This window comes from Bubalus kerabau, chromosome 14, assembly GCF_029407905.1.
Source record: "Bubalus kerabau isolate K-KA32 ecotype Philippines breed swamp buffalo chromosome 14, PCC_UOA_SB_1v2, whole genome shotgun sequence".
Taxonomy (NCBI): domain Eukaryota; kingdom Metazoa; phylum Chordata; class Mammalia; order Artiodactyla; family Bovidae; genus Bubalus; species Bubalus kerabau.
In genome coordinates this window covers 33,190,383-33,210,405 of record NC_073637.1, presented here as the reverse complement: position 1 = coordinate 33,210,405, position 20,023 = coordinate 33,190,383, and the positions used below count along the sequence as shown (strand labels likewise).

General features: G+C 37.2%; 1 protein-coding gene across 1 annotated transcript in view; it reads right to left on the bottom strand.

Moving 5' to 3' along the window:
- Positions 1–1,219: 1,219 nt before the first annotated feature.
- Positions 1,220–20,023, bottom strand: part of MCMDC2 (minichromosome maintenance domain containing 2) — a 36,433-nt gene continuing 17,629 nt past the window's right edge. The window contains exons 9-14 of the mRNA XM_055546145.1: positions 19,810–20,015; positions 16,843–17,009; positions 16,161–16,340; positions 13,649–13,791; positions 7,015–7,124; positions 1,220–1,560 (exon numbers count right to left, since the gene is read on the bottom strand). Coding sequence (XP_055402120.1) covers positions 1,394–1,560; positions 7,015–7,124; positions 13,649–13,791; positions 16,161–16,340; positions 16,843–17,009; positions 19,810–20,015 — 973 coding nt within the window. The 3' untranslated portion in view covers positions 1,220–1,393. The remainder of the gene's footprint in view (positions 1,561–7,014; positions 7,125–13,648; positions 13,792–16,160; positions 16,341–16,842; positions 17,010–19,809; positions 20,016–20,023) is intronic.

Below are 20,023 nucleotides of genomic sequence, written 5' to 3'. Positions count from 1 at the left end.
CTTGCTTTTCCCCTGTTGTGTCCCACAGTACATAAAATCCTTGCTTTTATCAGGGTTATAATTTCAGTTTGGTAAATCAGTATAAAGTGTATAGCAATATCTTTATAATGCCTTCCCATCAGGGGTGACATTTGAAAACCATTTTCACCTGTATTTGATACTGGTCCTTTTCATCAACAGAATCTGAACACTTCACAATTAATTGTAAAGAGGATGCCATTTTATAGATCCTAGTTTTATAAAGAAATGTGTTTTGCCTTCATCTCATAGGGAACAAAAAACAAACCTAAATACATAAACCACAAAGTAAAGGCTTTAATTTGTGATACACATTTTTTTAAAAGATGAAGCTTGCCTTCTGAAAACACTGTATAGTCTCTGGCACTAGTGGATATTCAATAAATACAGCTGAATGAATGGCTAGGAAGTAAAATAATAAATGATGAGTCAAGTCCTCTAGAGAGTGTGAGAGCTGTCTACCTTCATGGTTAAACTCCATGAAGTACCCATTTCTACAGAACTGATGTGTGATAGTGTCTTGGTTGATAAGGTGGCAATTTTGTGATGACATTTTCCTTTTAGTGAGTAGTCTTTTACTAAAACTTTGGAAAATGAAAAGGTTTGGGGGATTTTATAAGTATATTTTCTCATCATGTCCCTACCTTTTCAGAGTAGATATCATCCCTCTAAAAATGAAGACAGGGTTTGAAAATTGGTTTGTTTGCATTTTGGTATCTTGCAACTGGGTTTAAGGAGCCAATTACTGCTCTTCAATCCAGTGTAACTTTTTTTTTTCATTTAACCTGGTTTAAAAATGGAAAATTTCCAAAGCTTTTTCTTATCCTAAAATTAGGGTTTCTAATACAATGTAATAGACATGACAATATCTAGTAAAGCATGAAAAATTCTTAAATTGAAGGCTTTTGGTTATATAAATGCTGTTATTTACCCATCAATTTGTCAAGTTCACAAATTAAAAAAAAAAAATGGTTTTAACTTTGTAAATATTTAAAGTGTTACTGCCATCTTGAGACAAATAGAGGGAACTACACAAAAACACAAAACTTACCTTTTTTTTTTTCATTTCTTAGTTTGTAACATTCTTCATATTTTAATCTGTGGGTCACTGGTATACTAGGCTAACTAGAAGTTTTTTCTTTTAATAAAATTCTCCTAACATAAATTTCTGCTGCTGGCTTTGAGATTTGGATTAGTGTTTATTCCATTAGCAATTTGAAGAAATATATTTTAAGATGACATTCTAATGTGTCCTACACAATGTAGGTACATTCTAATGTATGTACACACAAGATTGCCTGAAGCATCACTTAAATCATTCACACTTTTTTCCATTGCTTAAAAAGGAATGAAGAAAAAAAAGTTTCCTCACTGCCTATTCATCACTAGCAAAAATAGCTGTCCCAGGTGCATATGTAGCAATAAACTGCTGGAGCTGTTGTTGGCACTCAGTCAGATAGACATCCCTTTGCTCTAAATATTCTTCATTATACTGTTCAAATGGAAACACTGCATTTGGAGCAACACAAAATACAGCGGCCCCTAAGTGAAGAAGGAAAAAGTAAAAATGAGAAATACTTCAAATGCTAAATGTGAAGGCATACTTTCAACAAAAAAGTTTATGCCTGCATTAGGTTGCTAGGCAGAAAAACAATAATTGGTATTGATTTCACTTTAAATAAAGAAGCTTCAAATGGGCAGTTGCACTGCCTGAAAAACCTGTTTCTCTTCTAGCACACTTTATCTCCCCCCCTACCCCACAGTGACTATTATATTCCATTCTGTTCCCCTCAGACCGAGGCCTTTACCTTCACACATGTTCCAGATCCCATCCTCTCTCACCTTTTTAAAGACTTCACGCTTCTTTCTATAGTGTCGTTAGTTTACTTTCTACTGCACGTCATATGAACTATTATCTTCCATCTTAAAAAAATCCCTTCCTGGACCACACAACCTTCTCTAGCTAATACTCTATTTCTCTCTTCATCTTCATAGTCAAACATCTCAAAGTTTGTGTGTGCTCTCTCCATAGCCTCACTTCATAACCCACCCAAATCCCAACTCCATTGAAACAGCTAGAATCATGACCATCCACAACCTCTAGATGCCAAATCTGATGTTATTCAAATTCTCAACACATGATACAGTTGACCACTCTACTCCTTTATTGAAAGACTTTTTTCTTGACTTCTCTAATACAACTGCTTCTCAGTCTCATGAGTTAGCTCCTCCCCCTCAACTCCTTTTCTAAATACTGGAATTCTTCAAAGGCAGTCCTGTGGTTCTCTGTATAGTCTCTCTCTCAGTGATTTCATCCACTCCATGGCTTTGAGTACCATCTCTGTACTGATGATACCTAAATTATATTTTTAGTTTAAAACTCTCTTCTAAACCCCAGATTATTGTATCTGTCTATTGATATCTCTCTAGGATGTCTTAAACGTGTACCTATAATTTGATTCTCCACCCCTGACCCAACAAGCTGGGTTCTGAAGAGGTAGAGCAACTAGAGATCAAATTGCCAACATCCGCTGGATCATCAAAAAAGCAAGAGTTCCAGAAAAAACATCTATTTCTGCTTCACTGACTATGCTAAAGCCTTTGTGTGGATCACAAAAACTGAAAAATTCTTAAAAACATGGGAATACCAGACCACTTTACCTGCCTCCTGAGAAACCTGTATGCAGGTTGAGAAGCAACAGTTAGAACTGGACATGGAATAACAGACTGGTGCAAAATTGGGAAAGGAGTACAACAAGGCTGTATATTGTCATCTTGCTTATTTAACTTCTATGCAGAGTACATTATGTGAAATGCTGGGCTGGAAGATTCACAAGCTGGAATCGAAATTTCCGGGATAAATATCAATAACCTCAGATATGCAGATGATACCATTAATGGCAGAAAGCAAAGAGGAACTAAAGAGCCTCTTGATGAGGAGAATGAAAAAGCTGGCTTGAAAGTCAGCATTCAAAAAACTAAGTACATGGCATCCAGTCCCATCACTTCCTGACAAATAGAAGGGGGAAAAGTGGAAGCAGTGACTGATTCTATTTTCTTGGGCTCCAAAATTACTGCAGATGGTAACTGCAGCCATGAAATTAAAAGACGCTTGCTCTTTGGGAAAAAAAGCTGTGACATACCTAGACAGCATATTAAAAAACAGAGACACCACTTTGCCAACAAAGGTCCATATAGTTGAAGCTATGGTTTTTCCAGTAGTCAGGTACAGATGTGAGAGCTGGATCATAAAGAAGGCTGAGCGCCAAATAATTGATGCTTTCAAATTGTGGTGTTGTAGAAGACTCTGGAGAGTCCCTTGGACTGCAAGGAAATCAAACCAGTCAGTCCTAAAGGAAATCAACCCTGAATATTTATTGGAAGGACTGTTGCTGAAGCTCTAATACTTTGGCCACCTGATGAGGAGCCAACTCATTGGAAAAGACCCTGATGCTTGGAAAGACTGAAGGCAAAAGGAGAAGGGGGTAGCAGAGGATGAGATGGTTAGATAGCATCACCAACTCAATGGACATGAATCTGAGCAAACTTCAAGAGAGAATGGAGGACAGAGGAACCTGGCATCCTACAGTCCCTGGGGTTGCAAAGAGTCAGACTTGACTTAGGGATGGAACAGCAACAACAACTGGACCCAAGCCTTTCTTTCTAGTCTTGGTAAATGGCAACATGATCCACTCAATTGCTCAAGGCAGAAACCTGAGAGTTTTCTTTAATTCTTCCTTCTCCCCACTGCCCCAACTCCTAAATCCAGTTCACAAGCACAGGTATTGGTTTTTTCATCCAAGAAAAACATCCCTGAGTAGGGCTTATTTTCCTATCTTTAACACTTACGGACTTCTTAACATCATTTTGCTTAAGACTTAAAAAAGAATATACCTAACTGACACTCATTATGGAAACAAAAAGTAACTAAAGGAAAAACTTTACATAGCTTTATTTCCCTAAACAAAAGCTTTCTTAAATGCTTCAATAAAGTCTTGACAAATAGTTATCAAGTGAAAATAGCCATATTCAGTGACAGGAGTCCTGAACATTGTAGTACCATATTTCCTAAATTCAAAAACATACATTTTTATATTCTTACTGAAATCTAGTTTTGTCTTAACATTTTGATGGTGATAGTTTGTCTTAGTAAAATTGGCAGCATTTTTTCTTCATAGTACATAATGTCTTAAATTTTATCAAGTATATTTTAAAATATAGAATAAGAGTGTAAAGATAAAGCAAATTATAAATAAAAATACATATCCTTATTTATTGCTGGTTGGGAACAAGTGATTTTCTTTTTCGGTGAGTGAATGTGTTAGTTGCTTGATCATGTCTGACTCTTTGCAACCTCATGGCCCGTAGCCCACCAGGCTCCTTTGTCCATGGGATTTCCCAGGCAAGAATACTGGAGTGGGTTGCCATTTCTTTCTCCAGGGAATCTTCCTGACCCAAGGATTGAACCCAGGTCTCCTGCATTGCTGGCAGACTCTTAACTGTCTGAGCCACCAGGGAAGTTCTTAATTCAGGATGATAATTAACATTTTCTGAGGGTCATGAAACTCTAAGACATACTCCATAAAACTTAATGATTCTTCTTCCTAAGCAAGAAGGTAGAAAGCAAATACACATGTAACTTAGGGATTCACAAGCCCCTAAGGACTCTCTCAGTATCCATGGATCCTAGGTTAAGAATTCCTGATTTAGATAAGAACAAAGTTCTAATGGATGTCTGTGAAAAATTATTATAAATTGAATCTGAAGCAAATTAAAACACTAAATATATACACACAGAAAAGTCGGTGTTAATACTTCATTGCCCAGGGCTGGAACTGAAAATAGAGTAAAAATCTCACTAAAATGGAGTCGGGAGACCAAAAGGGGGAGCTCTCATACAGGTCCCTCTCAACATCAATATAGATCCCAACAGGAAGAAACAGATCTTGCATCTCCATCAGGAAGCGACACTACTCTAGTACCACCAGATTTGAAAGATTTTTCTCCTTGCCTGGCAACAGCTCTGCCAAAGAGAGACTCACAATGTAGCCAATGAAAAGACACTAAACTTGGAACTCCCAGTTCTCTCCAATGGACTTTCTATTACAACTCTCCCAACTGTTTTTCTCCTCTATAGAAGAGTTTCTTTTTATTTGCTTTACCAGATTTGCGATGTCCTGAATTGCAATTCTTTCCTGCTCCTGAATAAAAACCATTTTCCTGGTAAAATAACTGGCTGTTTTATTGTTATGTTAGCAGAACCAATGTTTGAAGGATGGTGTATCTCATCAAAATTAATGTCTCATAATAATTCAAATTGCCAATATCCACTGGATCATCGAAAAAGCCAGAGAGTTCCAGAGAAACATCTATTTCTGCTTTATTGACTACGCCAAAGCTTTTGACTGTGTGGATCACAATAAACTGGAAAGTTCTTCAAGAGATGGGAATACCAGACCACCTGACCTGCCTCTTGAGAAACCTGTATGCAGGTCAGGAAGCAACAGTTAGAACTGGACATGGAACAACAGATTGGTTCCAAATAGGAAAAGGAGTGTGTCAAGGCTGTATATTGTCACCCTGCTTCTTTAACTTATATGCAGAGTACATCATGAGAAATACTGGGCTGGGTGAAGCACAAGCTGGAATCAAGATTCCCGGGAGAAATATCAATAACCTCAGATATGCAGATGACACCACCCTTATGGCAGAAAGTGAAGAGGAACTAAAGAGCCTGTTGATGAAAGTGAAAGAGGAGAGTGAAAAAGTTGGCCTAAAGCTCAACATTCAGAAAACTAAGATCATGGCATCTGGTCCCATCACTTCATGGCAAATAGATGGGGAAACAGTGGCTGACTTTTTTGGGGGGGCTCCACAATCACTGCAGGTGGTGATTGCAGCCACGAAATTAAAAGATGCTTACTCCTTGGAAGGAAAGTTATGACCAACCTAGATAGCATATTAAAAAGCAGAGACATTCGTTTGTCAACAAAAGTCTGTCTAGTCAAGGCTATGGTTTTTCCAGTGGTCATGTATGGATATGAGAGTTGGACTATAAAGAAAGCTGAGCGCCAAAGAATTGATGCTTTTGAACTGTGGTGTTGGAGAAGACTCTTGAGAGGCCCTTGGACTGCAAGGAGATCCAGCCAGTCCATTCTAAAGGATAGTAGTCCTGGATATTCATTGGAAGGACTGATGCTGAAGCTGAAACTCCCATACTTTGGCCACCTGATGGGAAGAGCTGACTCATTTGAAAAGACTCTGATGCTGGGAAAGATTGAAGGCAGGAAGAGAAGGGGATGACAGAGGATGAGATGGTTGGATGGCATCACTGACTCGGTGGACATGAGTTTGGGTAAACTCCAGGAGTTGGTGATGGACAGGGAGGCCTGGAGTGCTGCAGTTCATGGGGTCGCAAAGAGTCGGACACGACTGAGCGACTGAACTGAGCTGAATAATTCAAAAAGAACTTTATAAGGATAATTCTCTTTACTCTCACCTTTAACAGCTCTTTTTATATTTTTATTAGCAAAACCACAATAAGTTCCTTTGATTTCAGATAATTAAATGCTATAGTCACAGTATTATAACTAGTAATTCAGAAAAGGTGGTGATACAAGTTGATCATATTTTTTTGGCTTAGTGTCTAATTCCACTGTGGGGGATTTGCTTGACAATTACATGTTGCATGATAATTTAAAAGGAAGATAAATTTAAAATCATTTCATGCATCATACTAAGTACTTTTTTTTCAGAATTTTCTAAGCAATGCAAAAGTTAAAGTATAGGAATAACCATGGACAATTAGGAACTTAATATCAGATAATGATATGACCTGTAAACAATAATTAAATGTTTAAATTCAAACTGGACTTATCTTGTAGAAATTTATTATTCTTTAAAATAATATTTAATATATATGTAACATCTTAACAGATTAAGAATCTTTAAGTTTAAATATAATTTGTAGTGATCATTAATAACTTAATAGATTACCATATTTCAGTGTTAGAGATGTTTCAAATAATAAGGCTGCAATTAGTACATCTTCTTTAAGCACTTTATTCCTTAAGTTCAGTCGAGCATGGGCTTCAGATAGGGAAACTCTAAAAGAGAAAATTGAGGCCAATCAAAATATGCTGATATTATAAAGAATATATATTTTGGCAGGAAAAAACCAAGATATGTGTGAACATAAGCCACCCTTAAAGATCAGCATATTCTTATTTTTAAAACAGTTTTAGTTTCTTTACAAAGCATTTTTTTTCTAACAAGTTGAATAGACTGTTTCAGAATGAGGAAGTCTCCTGATTTGTTATCAAAGAATTGGCTTTTATCCTGGTCTTTCTTTATTATTCTACACATTACCCTCCCTAAGTTCTGTTCAGTTAAATACACAGCTAGAAAATTAACTAAATATCTCTTATAGACACATGCTTGGTTGGTCTTTTCTTCCAGTTCTTAACCCACTGGAAGTCCTCATAGAATCTTGAAATTTCTGTGTTGGAAGAGATTTTAGACAGCAAATTACAACATCCCATCAGATAACTGAATTTTCTATACAGCATCCCAGGATACTTATTATTCGGTCTCTTTTGAACTTACCCTAGGATTCACTCAGAATCGGGAAGCAATCCATTCCTTTATTATTTTTAAGCTAGCTTTAAGGCACTTGACGGAGAAGGCAATGGCACCCCACTCCAGTACTTTTGCCTGGAAAATCCCATGGACGGAGGAGCCTCGTAGGCTCCAGTCCATGGGGTTGCTAGAGTCGGACTGAGCGACTTCACTTTCACTTTTCACTTTCATGCATTGGAGAAGGAAATGGCAACCCACTCCAGTGTTCTTGCCTGGAGAATCCCAAGGATGGGGAAGCCTGGTGGGCTGCCGTCTATGGGGTTGCACAGAGTCGGACACGACTGAAGCGACTTAGCAGCAGCAGCAGCGGCAGCAAGGCACTTGAATGATTGTTGGATGTGGGAATCAGAAAATCTGAACTATGTCTCTAGAAATTTACTAGCTGTGTGAGTTTGTATGAATCATTTAATTTCTGAGATTTTTTTGAAGCTCTGCTATAAAATGGGGATAATAAAAATTAATAGGGTTATTGTGATTTCAAATAACGCATTTGAAAATTTGGGGACTCACCCACAAAGATTATATAAATGTAAACTGAAATTGGTTTCACTGCAATTTACACCCACCGGTCCCTGTTTTGTCCTCTGGGATTTCAAAACAAATCTAACACTTCTTAAATGAGACAGCTCTTCAGATATTCAAAGACAACTTTTCTAGTTGCTCCATAGTTTATTTTCTCCAAGATAAATATTCCTAGTTCTATTTTTCTTTTGGCCACATTCCACAGCATGCAGGATCTTAGTTCCCTGACCAAGAAACCTGCACCCCCTGCTTTGGAAGTGTAAGGTTTTAACCACTGGACCACCAAGGAAGTCCCTCTTAGTTCTTTTAATATGTCATGTGACATGATTTTCATGCCCCTTATCATCCTGGCTGTTCTCCTTGTGACCAAATTTGGTTAATATTCCACTTCAGTACACTACTAAGGTGTGATTTGATCAGTAGAGAAGACTTGGGGCAGAATTAGCATTTTCTCACTCTTGATACTATGTTCTATTAATACAACCCCAAATCACAGTATTATTTACAGCCCTATTACATTACTTATTCATATTAAACATAAAAATATGAAATCTCAAATCTTTTTCATATTAAGGCAGATCACTCCTTTCCCATGTATTCACACATGTATCAGGGAGGTTGGGACCTAATTAAAGACCTTCAGTTCAGTTCAGTCACTCAGTCGTGTCCAACTCTTTGCGACCCCATGAATCACAGCAAGCCAGGCCTCCCTGTCCATCACCAACTCCCAGAGTTCACTCAAACTCATGTCCATCGAGTCGGTGATGCCATCCAGCCATCTCATCCTCTGTCGTCCCCTTCTCCTTCTGCCCCCAATCCCTCTCAGCATCAGGGTCTTTTCCAATGAATCAACTCTTCGCATGAGGTGGCCAAAGTATTGGAGTTTCAACTTCAGCATCAGTCCTTCCAATGAACACCCAGGACTGATCTCCTTTAGGATGGACTGGTTGGATCTCCTTGCAGTCCAAGGGACTCTCAAGAGTCTTTGCCAACACCACAGTTCAAAAGCATCAATTCTTCGGTGCTCAGCCTTCTTCACAGTTCAACTCTCACAGCCATACATGACCACTGGAAAAACCATAGCCTTGACTAGATGGACCTTTGTTGGCAAAGTAATGTCTCTGCTTTTGAATATGCTATCTAGGTTGGTCATAACTTTCCTTCCAAGGAGGAAGCGTCTTTTAATTTCATGGCTGCAGTCACCATCTGCAGTGATTTTGGAGTCCAAAAAAATAAAGTCTGACACCGCTTCCACTGTTTCCCCATCTATCTGCCATGAAGTGATGGGACCAGATGCCATGATCTTCATTTTCTGAATGTTGAGCTTTAAGCCAAATTTTCACTCTCCTCTTTCACTTTCATCAACAGGCTTTTTAGTTCCTCTTCACTTTCTGCCATAAGGGTGGTGTCATCTGCATATCTGAGGTTATTGATATTTCTCCTTGCAATCTTGATTCCAGCTTGTGCTTCACCCAGCCCAGTATTTCTCATGATGTACTCTGCATATAAGTTAAAGAAGCAGGGTGACAATATACAGCCTTGTACTCCTTTTCCTATTTGGAACCAGTCTGTTGTTCCATGTTCTAACTGTTGCTTCCTGACCTGCATATAGGTTTCTCAAGGGGCAGGTCAGGTGGTCTGGTATTTCTATCTTTTTCAGAATTTTCCACAGTTTATTGTGGTCCACACAGTCAAAGGCTTTGGCATAGTCAATAAAGCAGAAATAGATGGGGTTTTTTTTGAACTCTCTGGCTTTTTCGATGATCCAGCGGATGCTGGCAATTTGATCTCTGGTTCCTCTGCCTTTTCTAAAACCAGCTTGAACATCTGGAAGTTCATGATTCACGTATTGCTGAAACCTGGCTTGGAGAATTTTGAGCATTACTTTACTAGCGTATGCTGCTGCTGCTGCTGCTAAGTCGCTTCAGTCGTGTCCGACTCTGTGCAACCCCATAGATGGCAGCTCACTAGGCTCCTCTGTCCCCGGGATTCTCCAGGCAAGAATATTGGAGTGGGTTGCCATTTCCTTCTCCAATACATGAAAGTGAAAATTGAAAGTGAAGTCGCTCAGTCGTGCCCGACTCTTAGCGACCCCATGGACTGGAGCCTACCAGGCTCCTCCGTCCATGGGATTTTCCAGGCAAGAGTACTGGAGTGGGGTGAGATGAGTGCAATTGTGCGGTAGTTTGAGCATTCTTTGGTATTGCCTTTCTTTGGGATTGGAATGAAAACTGACCTTTTCCAGTCCTGTGGCCACTGCCAAGTTTTCCAAATTTGCTGGCATATTGAGTGCAGCACTTTCATAGCATCATATTTCAGGATTTGAAATAGCTCAACTGGAATTCCATCACCTCCACTAGCTTTGTTCATAGTGATGCTTTCAAAGGCCCACTTGACTTCACATTCCAAGATGTCTGGCTCTAGGTGAGTGATCACACCATCGTGATTATTTGGGTCATGAAGCTCTTTTTTGTATGGTCCTTCTGTGTATTCTTGCCATCTCTTCTTAACATCTTCTGCTTGTGTTAGGTCCATACCATTTCTGTCCTTTATCGAGCCCATCTTTGCATGAAATGTTCCCTTGGTATGTCTAATTTTCTTGAAGAGATTTCTAGTCTTTCCCATTCTGTTGTTTTCCTCTATTTCTTTGCATTGATCGCTGAGGAAGGCTTTCTATCTCTCCTTGCTATTCTTTGGAACTCTGCATTCAGATGCTTATATCTTTCCTTTTCTCCTTTGCTTTTCACTTTTCTTTTCACAGCTATTTGTAAGGCCTCCTCAGACAGCCATTTTGCTTTTTTGCATTTCTTTTCCATGAGGATGGTATTGATCCCTGTCTCCTGTACAATGTCATGAACCTCTGTCCATACATTACATTTGTCCTATTAATTTTCTTGTTGCTAGACTAAAATAATAATTTGAGTCTGTGAAGATCTCTCCAGAGTTGCTTATTTACAAATTTGATTATCATGTTCCTGATGTCCTCACCCAAGCTTCTTCTAAAAATTTTGACCAGGACAGAATATATATATATAGCTTTTCAGGGAAAGCAAAGAACACTGTTCAGCTCCACTTCTCTAGAAAAGCATGAAAGTGAAAGTCACTCAGTCATGTCCAACCCTTTGGAACCCCATGGACTATACAGTCCATGGAATTCTCCAGGTCAGAATACTGGAAAGGGTAGCTTTTCCCTTCTCCAAGGGATCTTCTCAACCCAGGGATCAAACCCAGGTCTCCCACATTGTAGGCGGATTTTTACTAGCTGAGCCACAAGGGAAGCCCAAGAATACTGGAGTGAGTAGACTTTCCCTTCTCCGGGGGATCTTCCCAACCCAGGGCTCAAACTGGGATCTCCTGCATTGCAGGTGGATTCTTTACCAGCTGAGCCACAAGGGAAGCCCAAGAATACTGGAGTGGGTAGCCTATCCCTTCTTCAGGAGATCTTCCCGATCCAGGAATCGAACTGGGGTATCCTGCATTGCAGGCAGATTAAGCATGGCTGGTGTTAATAGGCACCTGTCTATAGAAGCAGGAGAAAAAGTCAAGGTTTATGACTCTTCTGAGAAGTGCTTAATTTACTTGACTCTTTCATAAGACCCATTTCCATCTCTAGTATTTATTTCTACAAGAGGAAAAAGTAGAGTTGTCATATTAAACTTAATTCTCTCTTATTCTTGGATTAGTAGAGTCAAATGTAAACTGAGGTTATGTGAGTTTAAATTAAAAATATCTTTTCAAGACAGAGAAAAAGCAAATGAGATAATAGGGCTTTCAAACCTTTTAAGCTCTGAGTATTTGAAATATTACTTCAGAAAACACCATTATATAATTCTGTTTGCCATTTTAAAACATCACAGTTAATTTCTACCTTCCCTTTCTGTAGCAATTTTTTAGTTCTATGAAGATAGAGTTGGAGAAATTAACTAAACATATTTATCTCTTTTGGTCCTACACTTGACATTTCCTATCAGTCCTCCACTTGTCTTATTTTATACTGCAGTCATAACAAGATATTTATTTATTTAATAGATTGTTTTTACCTCTGGTCCTACTTCATAATTTGGGTTGAGATTACATATTAATCTATATCAAATGAAATAATGGTCTATCAACAGAGGACTGTTTAAATTATGGAATAGCCACATCATAACACAGTAAATCTGTAAGGGAGCTATTAAAACAGAATGAGGTAATTCTTTATGTGTTGATAGTAAGATATCATGATATGTATTCATGATTCCATTTGGGCAAAAAGAGAATATCAATATGGCTACATATGTATTTATGTATTATAAAAATATTTTTATATAATATGTTAAATAACATATTAATCTAAAATATATAACATTTAAATAAAATATGTACTTAATATACATCACATATTTAAACTATATATTTGTATATGCTAGTATCTGAATGGGTAATTTATGAAAGGACAGACAAAACCTGTTAGCAGGGATCATCTCCAGGGAGTGAGATAATCACAGGTAGGGTTAGCAAGGGACTTAACTCATTATTTTAGACTTTTCTTTCACTATGTCCATACTTTACTTTTATAATAAAAATTAGTTTTAAAAAACTTCTCAAGGAACAATAGTACTTGAGTGTACTAAAGTGTTTAAAAGTACAAAGAATAACATAATTTTCTTTTCTAAGCTCAATTATAAAATATCTAGAAAGTCAACTGACTCAATGGACATGAGTTTGAGTAAGCTCTGGGAGTTGGTGATGGACAGGGAGGCCTGGGCTGCTGCCTCCATGGGGTCTCAAAGAGTCGGACATGACTGAGTGACAACTGAACTGAAGTGAACTGAACTGAACTGAACCATATTTACAAAAAATAATCATTTGCATTAAAAAATTCAGTCAGTGCATTTTTTTCAGATGTACCTGATACCAGGTATCCAATAAAAAGTAATTTAGTGAAAACAAATTGTTGGAGATTCAAATGATGTAAGGCTATAACAGAAGAAATAATTAAGTTACCTTAAATTCTTTTGGAACAAAGTATATTGTAAATCAACCACCCAGCAATCAAAAAACAAGTGAGACAGTTAATTAAACACATCATTTAAAAGTAAATAAAGGGGGCTTCCCTGGTGGCTCAGTGGTAAAGAATTTGGCTGCCAATGCAGAAGATACAGGTTTGATTCCTGGTCCGGGATGATCCCACATGCGGCACAGCAAGTAAACCTCCGGATCACAACTACTGAGCCTGTGCTCTAGAGCCAGGGAGCCACAACTACTGAGCCTTCGCATCGCAGCTATTGAAGCCCATGAGCTCTTGAGTGCATGCTCCACAAGAAGAGAAGCCACTGCAATGAGAAGCTTGTGTACCTCAACTAAAGAGTAGCCCCCACTCTCTGCAACTAGAGTAAACCCTACACAAGGAGAACACAGCACAGCCAAAAAAAAAAAGGTAAATAAAGATTTTTTAAAGTCAATAATGATTTTAAAATTGCACACTTACAAATATTTTAATGCAGATGCTGACAGTTTTGATCCACATGTAGAATCTGTTCTGATTCTGCGACTTGCTAGGTAATAGCCATGAATCATTCTTTCTGCCTCCAAGCTGAATTCGACATTCAAATTTTTTGCAAAAGCAAGCAGCTAAATTGAAAGTGTGAAAATTCAAGAGATTCAAACTTTATTAAGAGAACCTATATTACAAAAATCCAAAGTATATGGTCATTTTATTTTTTAAAGTTTGCATACTTTATATCAAAACTGATTTAAATATATGAGCCATCCAAAGCCACTGAGCACTTTAAATCATTTTATACTTACAAAGAATATTACAGTCTACCCAGAATAACCTCTTCTTCCCTCTTAGTACAGAAATGTTCTGTGCAATGTATTTGAATGACTATCAACTCTTTGCTTCCAGTGGAATAAAGGCTTACTCAGAGCCTTCTAGAGGGAGACAGCTCCCCTCAGAATCTCATTTCCCTTTGAATAGTCTTAATTCTCTGACAGTTTATTTCTAGAAAACTTTCTCTCATTGGCCTTCTTCCTTCCTTTTAAAAAACACATCTAAAGACCAGCGATGTGGGAAGTACTGTGTTAACTAATATGAAGATGGGCCTTGAAGATTCAGAAAGATTTTGGGTAGAAAATAAGCCTTCAACTAAATGATTATCACTGTTTTCTCTGAGTTTTGTGCTTTCTTTCTGAGTGATTCCCAGTTCCTCAAGTCCTTATTCTATGACACCATTTCCAGACTTTTCACCATTCACCATTTCTTTTGTTTCTGTGAGTTGTAAAACCAGAAAAACAAGAGGAGGAAACAAAAGAGAAAAACCACCCATAATAAAGTTGCTATTAACTATTATATCTGTATTTTAAATATAACTTTTTAAAAAGATCTAGATATGTCCTGGGTTGGATATGTCCTGTCTTTATTTTTCTTATATTCCACAATTCCCTCCAGGCCTTCAGAACAGAACAATACTATCAATAACATTGATAGCTCTCTCTAGGTTTTATGCTATGGGGTCACAGTGATAAGACATCCACATCCCCCTTCAGAAAAGACCTGTTGTCTCTGCTATTGGGAATGCAGCACTGGGAGCCAGCGCTGGCCTCCAGTTACCAACTTCTTCAACAGTTGCTTAATCTTGATGACTACATAATATAATTTTTGCTCCAGTTGACAGGTCTTCTCATTGTTTTCCACGTGTACTCATCTCTACTTTTATGTCTTTGCTCTTAATTTTAGCTTTTTTTTTTGAATGTCCATCCTTCCTGTCATTTAAATCTTACCTTTTGTTTTCTTTTTTTCCTTTTTGTAAAATTTAGTTTTAATTGGAGGGTAATTTAAATCTTACCTTTTCTTAAGGCCCAACTAAAGATTCACCGCCTTTTGGGTTATTCCTAACTCTTGCATTCTACTTGATACCTTCCTTTCTGAAATCATGCAATACTTATAGTCAGCACCACCTAACACAGCTTTAAATTGTCCCTTGTTTCATATATCTCAATTAAATGATAAACTAAGGAAGAAAAATGAACATTTCTAGGAGAATATAAAAGAACAGAAAGAGGCTCATCTATATTAAATACTCAGTAAATGTCTGACTAATTAATAAATCCATAGACTTTTTTGTTGTTGTTTTTCACGGAAAAACTGGGCAAGAATTTTTCCAGGTTATTAGCATGTCTATATCATTTAGTACCCCAGTTCCTAAAGACTAATTGCCTTTTTTTATACACACTAAAACAAATGAAAAGACCTTATTTTATTGTAAATATTGTTCTTTTTCTGTTTTAATCTATGTGAATAAACTCCACCTTTCAACCTTTCATCCATGCAATTTGGGCTACAAAAAAATGCAGGTATGAACAAAAAATTTACTGACCTGTGGATTCCCACTTCCCAAAGTTACAGGCCATTTAGCTATCCTACACAGGCACTTTAACTCTATTGTGGACAGATTTCTCAACAGTTAATATTAAAAGGGCTTCACTTGTAAATACTTGAGTACTTTTAATAGCTATGAGAGTCATTACTAAATTTGCATCATCCAACTCTCAGGTTCTCTGAACATGCCACACATGTTTTCAGGTCAAGATATTAAAATAAATGGGTTTGTGAGTCATGATAGATACTCCCTATAGTCAGAACTATTCCCTTTGAATAGTCTGTAAAGTGTAAAAAACTGTGTATCTAGAAAGCCTCTCATCATAATGTTTTATAAAAATATTCTATTTTGAATGTTTTAATGGAAAGATAAACCATGGTGATCTGATTAGTGATTCAAAGAATAAACTCAACATTTTAATATCTATGTCCTTATAGCTTTTAATTTAACTTATCTAAAATATTTTCTATACAATGTCCTTAAAATTCTTAAAAGCTGAAAGCAAACTGAAATAAAAGAAAATTCTAAATAAGGAAAACTGAATGTTCAAAGGGAGTTTTATTTAAATTGAGAAACATTAGCACAAATATTCATGGCACTCATTTTTTCCACCTTTACCTTTTCAAAATCTTCAGTTGTGAACTGTTTAGAAGCTAAATAAAGCAGCCCTTCAGGATCAATGCCTTTCTTTAAAGTATGTTGCACAGTTGGAAGAAGTGGGTGGCAAGGAGATGATTCATTGCAGTTAATCAATAATGCAAATGCCTCTACAAGATTAGCTGGAATTAAACTGCAATCCTACCTCAAACAAAAATGTAGAAGGCAAATATTAAACACTGGCATTTTCACAAACACTTTAAATAATAACAAAATAAAATAATTATTACAATTATTATTTCATAATTTAATGTAATTAACACTATAGTAATATAATTATATTAATAATTTAAATAATAATTATAAATAATACTTCATTTAAAGTGATTCCCAAATAGCATGGGATCTTTGTGGTAACCAATTTTTTAAAATGCTCTTTATTGAGTATTTTCTTATACATTATTCATGAAAACCTCCCCCACTACCTACTCAAATAATAATTTCTAGTGAGCAGATACCTGCTTTGTATGACTAAAAAATGAAAAATTGCAAATAACTGTGTCATTATTTAGTTCCAGGATCTAAGTAGACAGAAAGTAAGCACAGAAATAAAACATTAAATTGTTATTCAAAAATTGAGACTAAAATCCATGACTAAATTCCTTGAACAACATTCTAACAATAAAATACACATATACTTTACCATCTGGCCAATTAGCATATTGGTTTTCTGTATATTTCTCCTTGAAGGTGAATCCATATCAAGAAAAGACCAAAAACTGCACTGAACTGGAAAAGTCATTTGTTGATCCACATCATCCCCAAACTTCTTTCCGGAGATGTAGACTGTGATGCTTCTACTTTCCACAGCTAAGTCAAGAGACATTATCCATTTGTTACTTAAGTTCACTTTGGTCAATATAGCTATAAATTAATAAATATTATTATAATGAATTTTATGACTTAAATTTTGGATAGCAAAGATACAGGAAAACTTCATGGTTTTGCAGGATATGGCTAAATTAGAGGATTTGCCATAAAAAGAACAAGGCAAGAAAAATATTTGAATGTTTCTGTATCCCCTGATGATGAGAACCATTAGTCCAAAGCATGAAGCTAGAATTGTGGACAGGAATGAATAGGCAGAGGGTAAGGAGACTGGTCGTATCATGCAGGTTACAAAGGAGGCTGAAATTAAGCAATGTTCTTTTGTGTGGGAAAAAAAAGAAAGCAGATCATCTAAGTCAAGAATGAAAGAGGAAAAGATTGTGAGACAATACACACAATCTGGTATTTTGCATCTGGTTCTTTAGGGGGTTTTTTTGTGGGGGTGGAGGGTGGGAGGTTCCTGGTGGCTCAGTGGGTAAAAAAATCTGCCTGCAGTGTGGAAGACTCAGGTTTGATTCCTGGGTTGTTAAGATCCCCTGGAGAAGGGAATGGCAACCCACTCCAGTATTCTTGCCTGGAGAATTCCATGGACAGAGGAACCTGGTGGGCTATATATAGTCCACGTGGTCACAAAGAGTTGGACATGACTGAGTGACTAACATATACATTTTGTTTTTTAAATTACTGACCTGTAGGAATTGTTTCTATGTTCTAGGTATATGTCCTATGTCAAATATATGTATTGCAATTATTTTCTTTTCCTTTATTTGCCTACTCACTTTTTAAATGGCCTTTTGATGTGTATAACTTTTTAGTTTTGATGAAGTCCAATTCATCAATTATTTTCTGTTAATTGCTTTCTGGGTTTTGTCCAAAAAATCTTTGCCTACTCTGGTGGCACAAATGGTAAAGAATCTGCCTGCAATGCAGGAGATTAGGGTTCAATCCCTGGATAGGGAAGATCCTCTGGAGAAGGAAATGGCAACCCACTCCATGTTCTTGCCTAGAGAATCCCATGGACAGAGGAGCCTGGTGGGCTGCTGTCCATGGGGTTGCACAGAGTCAGACACGACTGAAGCAACTTAGCATGCATGCTTGCGTTGGAGAAGGAAATGGCAACCCACCCCAGTATTTTTGCCTGGAGAATCCCAGGGACAGAGGAGCCTGGTGGGCTGCCGTCTGTGGGGTCACAAAGAGTTGGACACGACTGAAGCGACTTAGCAGCAGCAGCAGCCAGTGTTCTTGCCTGCAAAATCCCATGGACAGAGGAGCTTGGCGAGCTACAGTCCATGGGGTCACAGAGTCAGATATGACTGAGCATGCACACAACATACCCTTAAGTCATAAAGATTTCTCATGTTTTCTTTTAGTAGCCTTATAATTTAAGTTTTTACATCTAGGTTTATGATTCATCTTTAATTATTGTATATAGTTGTGAGGTATGAACAAATATTAATTCTTTTCCAGATGTTCCATCATCATTTGTTGAAAAAACTTTCCCCATTTTCCCCATTGTTTTGATGTTGTGATCAAAAATCAGTTGAACATATGAGTGTGAGTCTATTTTTGCAGGCAGAGGCAATATGCTATGTCTCCTGTGTATTGCTGCACATGCTTGCTGGTATGCCAAGAATGCAAGGTCCTAACTTTTCTTTGCCCAATACTTATTTTTACATATCCTTGTTAGTTATAAATCTGGCTCAAATAGCATTATCCTAATACCAAAATCAGATAAAAGATATAACAAGAAAACTACACACCAATAGCTCTTGTGAATACACAGGCAAAAATTCTCAACAAAATATTGCAAATTAATTCAATGATGTATAAAAATAAATATATAACACGGCCAGTAAAATTTATGTTAGGTATGCAAAGCTAGTTCAACATTTGGAAGTCAATTAATGTAATCCCCATAATATCAACAGGCTACAGAAGAAAAATCACATTATCATGTCAATAGATGCAGAAAAAGCATTTGGTAAAATTCAACACCCTTTATTTAAAAACTCTTAGTAGATTAAGAATAGAAGGGAACTCCTTCAACTTGAAAAAGAACTTCATCAAAAAACCTACAGCTGACATCATACATGATGGTGAGAAACTTGAAACTTTCCTATTAGATCAGGAACAAGACAAGATCATGATGCTCCTTTTCACCACTGTTTTTCAACATCATCTTGAACGTCCTAACTAGTGCAATAACACAAGAAGAGGAAATAAATCTGGAAGGCAAGGCAACCCACTCCAGTATTCTTGCCTGGTGAATTCCATGAACAAAGCCTGGTGGGCTACAGTCCATGGGATCACAAAGAGTTGGATACAACTGAACGACTAACTCTAACTAATACAAATTCATGTGTTACAACTGAGAGCAAAGGCTTAAACAGTACATTTACACATTAAATTCCTGTTTTTATTTATCAAGGTAAAATGAGAAGTGTCATTTAATATAATTTCTCTATTTCTAAAACGTGTACAACATAATCTCTATTGTTAGGTAAGTCCTAGGCTTCCCTGGTGGTTCAGATAGTAAAGAATCACCTGCAATGCAGGAAACCTGGGTCCAATCACCGGGTCGGGAAGATCCCCTGAAGGAGGGCACAGTAACTCACTCTAGTATTCTTGCCTGGAGAATCCTGTGGACAGAGAAGCCTGGAGGGCTACAGTCCATAGGGTCTCATAGAGTCAAACATAATTGAAGTGATTTAGCACAATCAACTCCATGACACTGATGGAAAAGTTAAATAGGTAAAAATTAATTTGAAGAAATATTGTTTACCTGACTGAAGCTGTTCAAGTTTATCTTTTTTGTGTGAAGCCAAGTCTCCTATAAAGCAGATACCACCTTTAGCTAGCAAAGCACTGCCAGCTTGAATGCTAACTGCTCCAGTTCCATACTTATTCCTGGATAGAGTAGGGAAAATTTCAGTAGAGACTGAATGACGTATACCACGGGGCACAAGGTTTATACTAAAATTCAAAAGCCTAAGGGA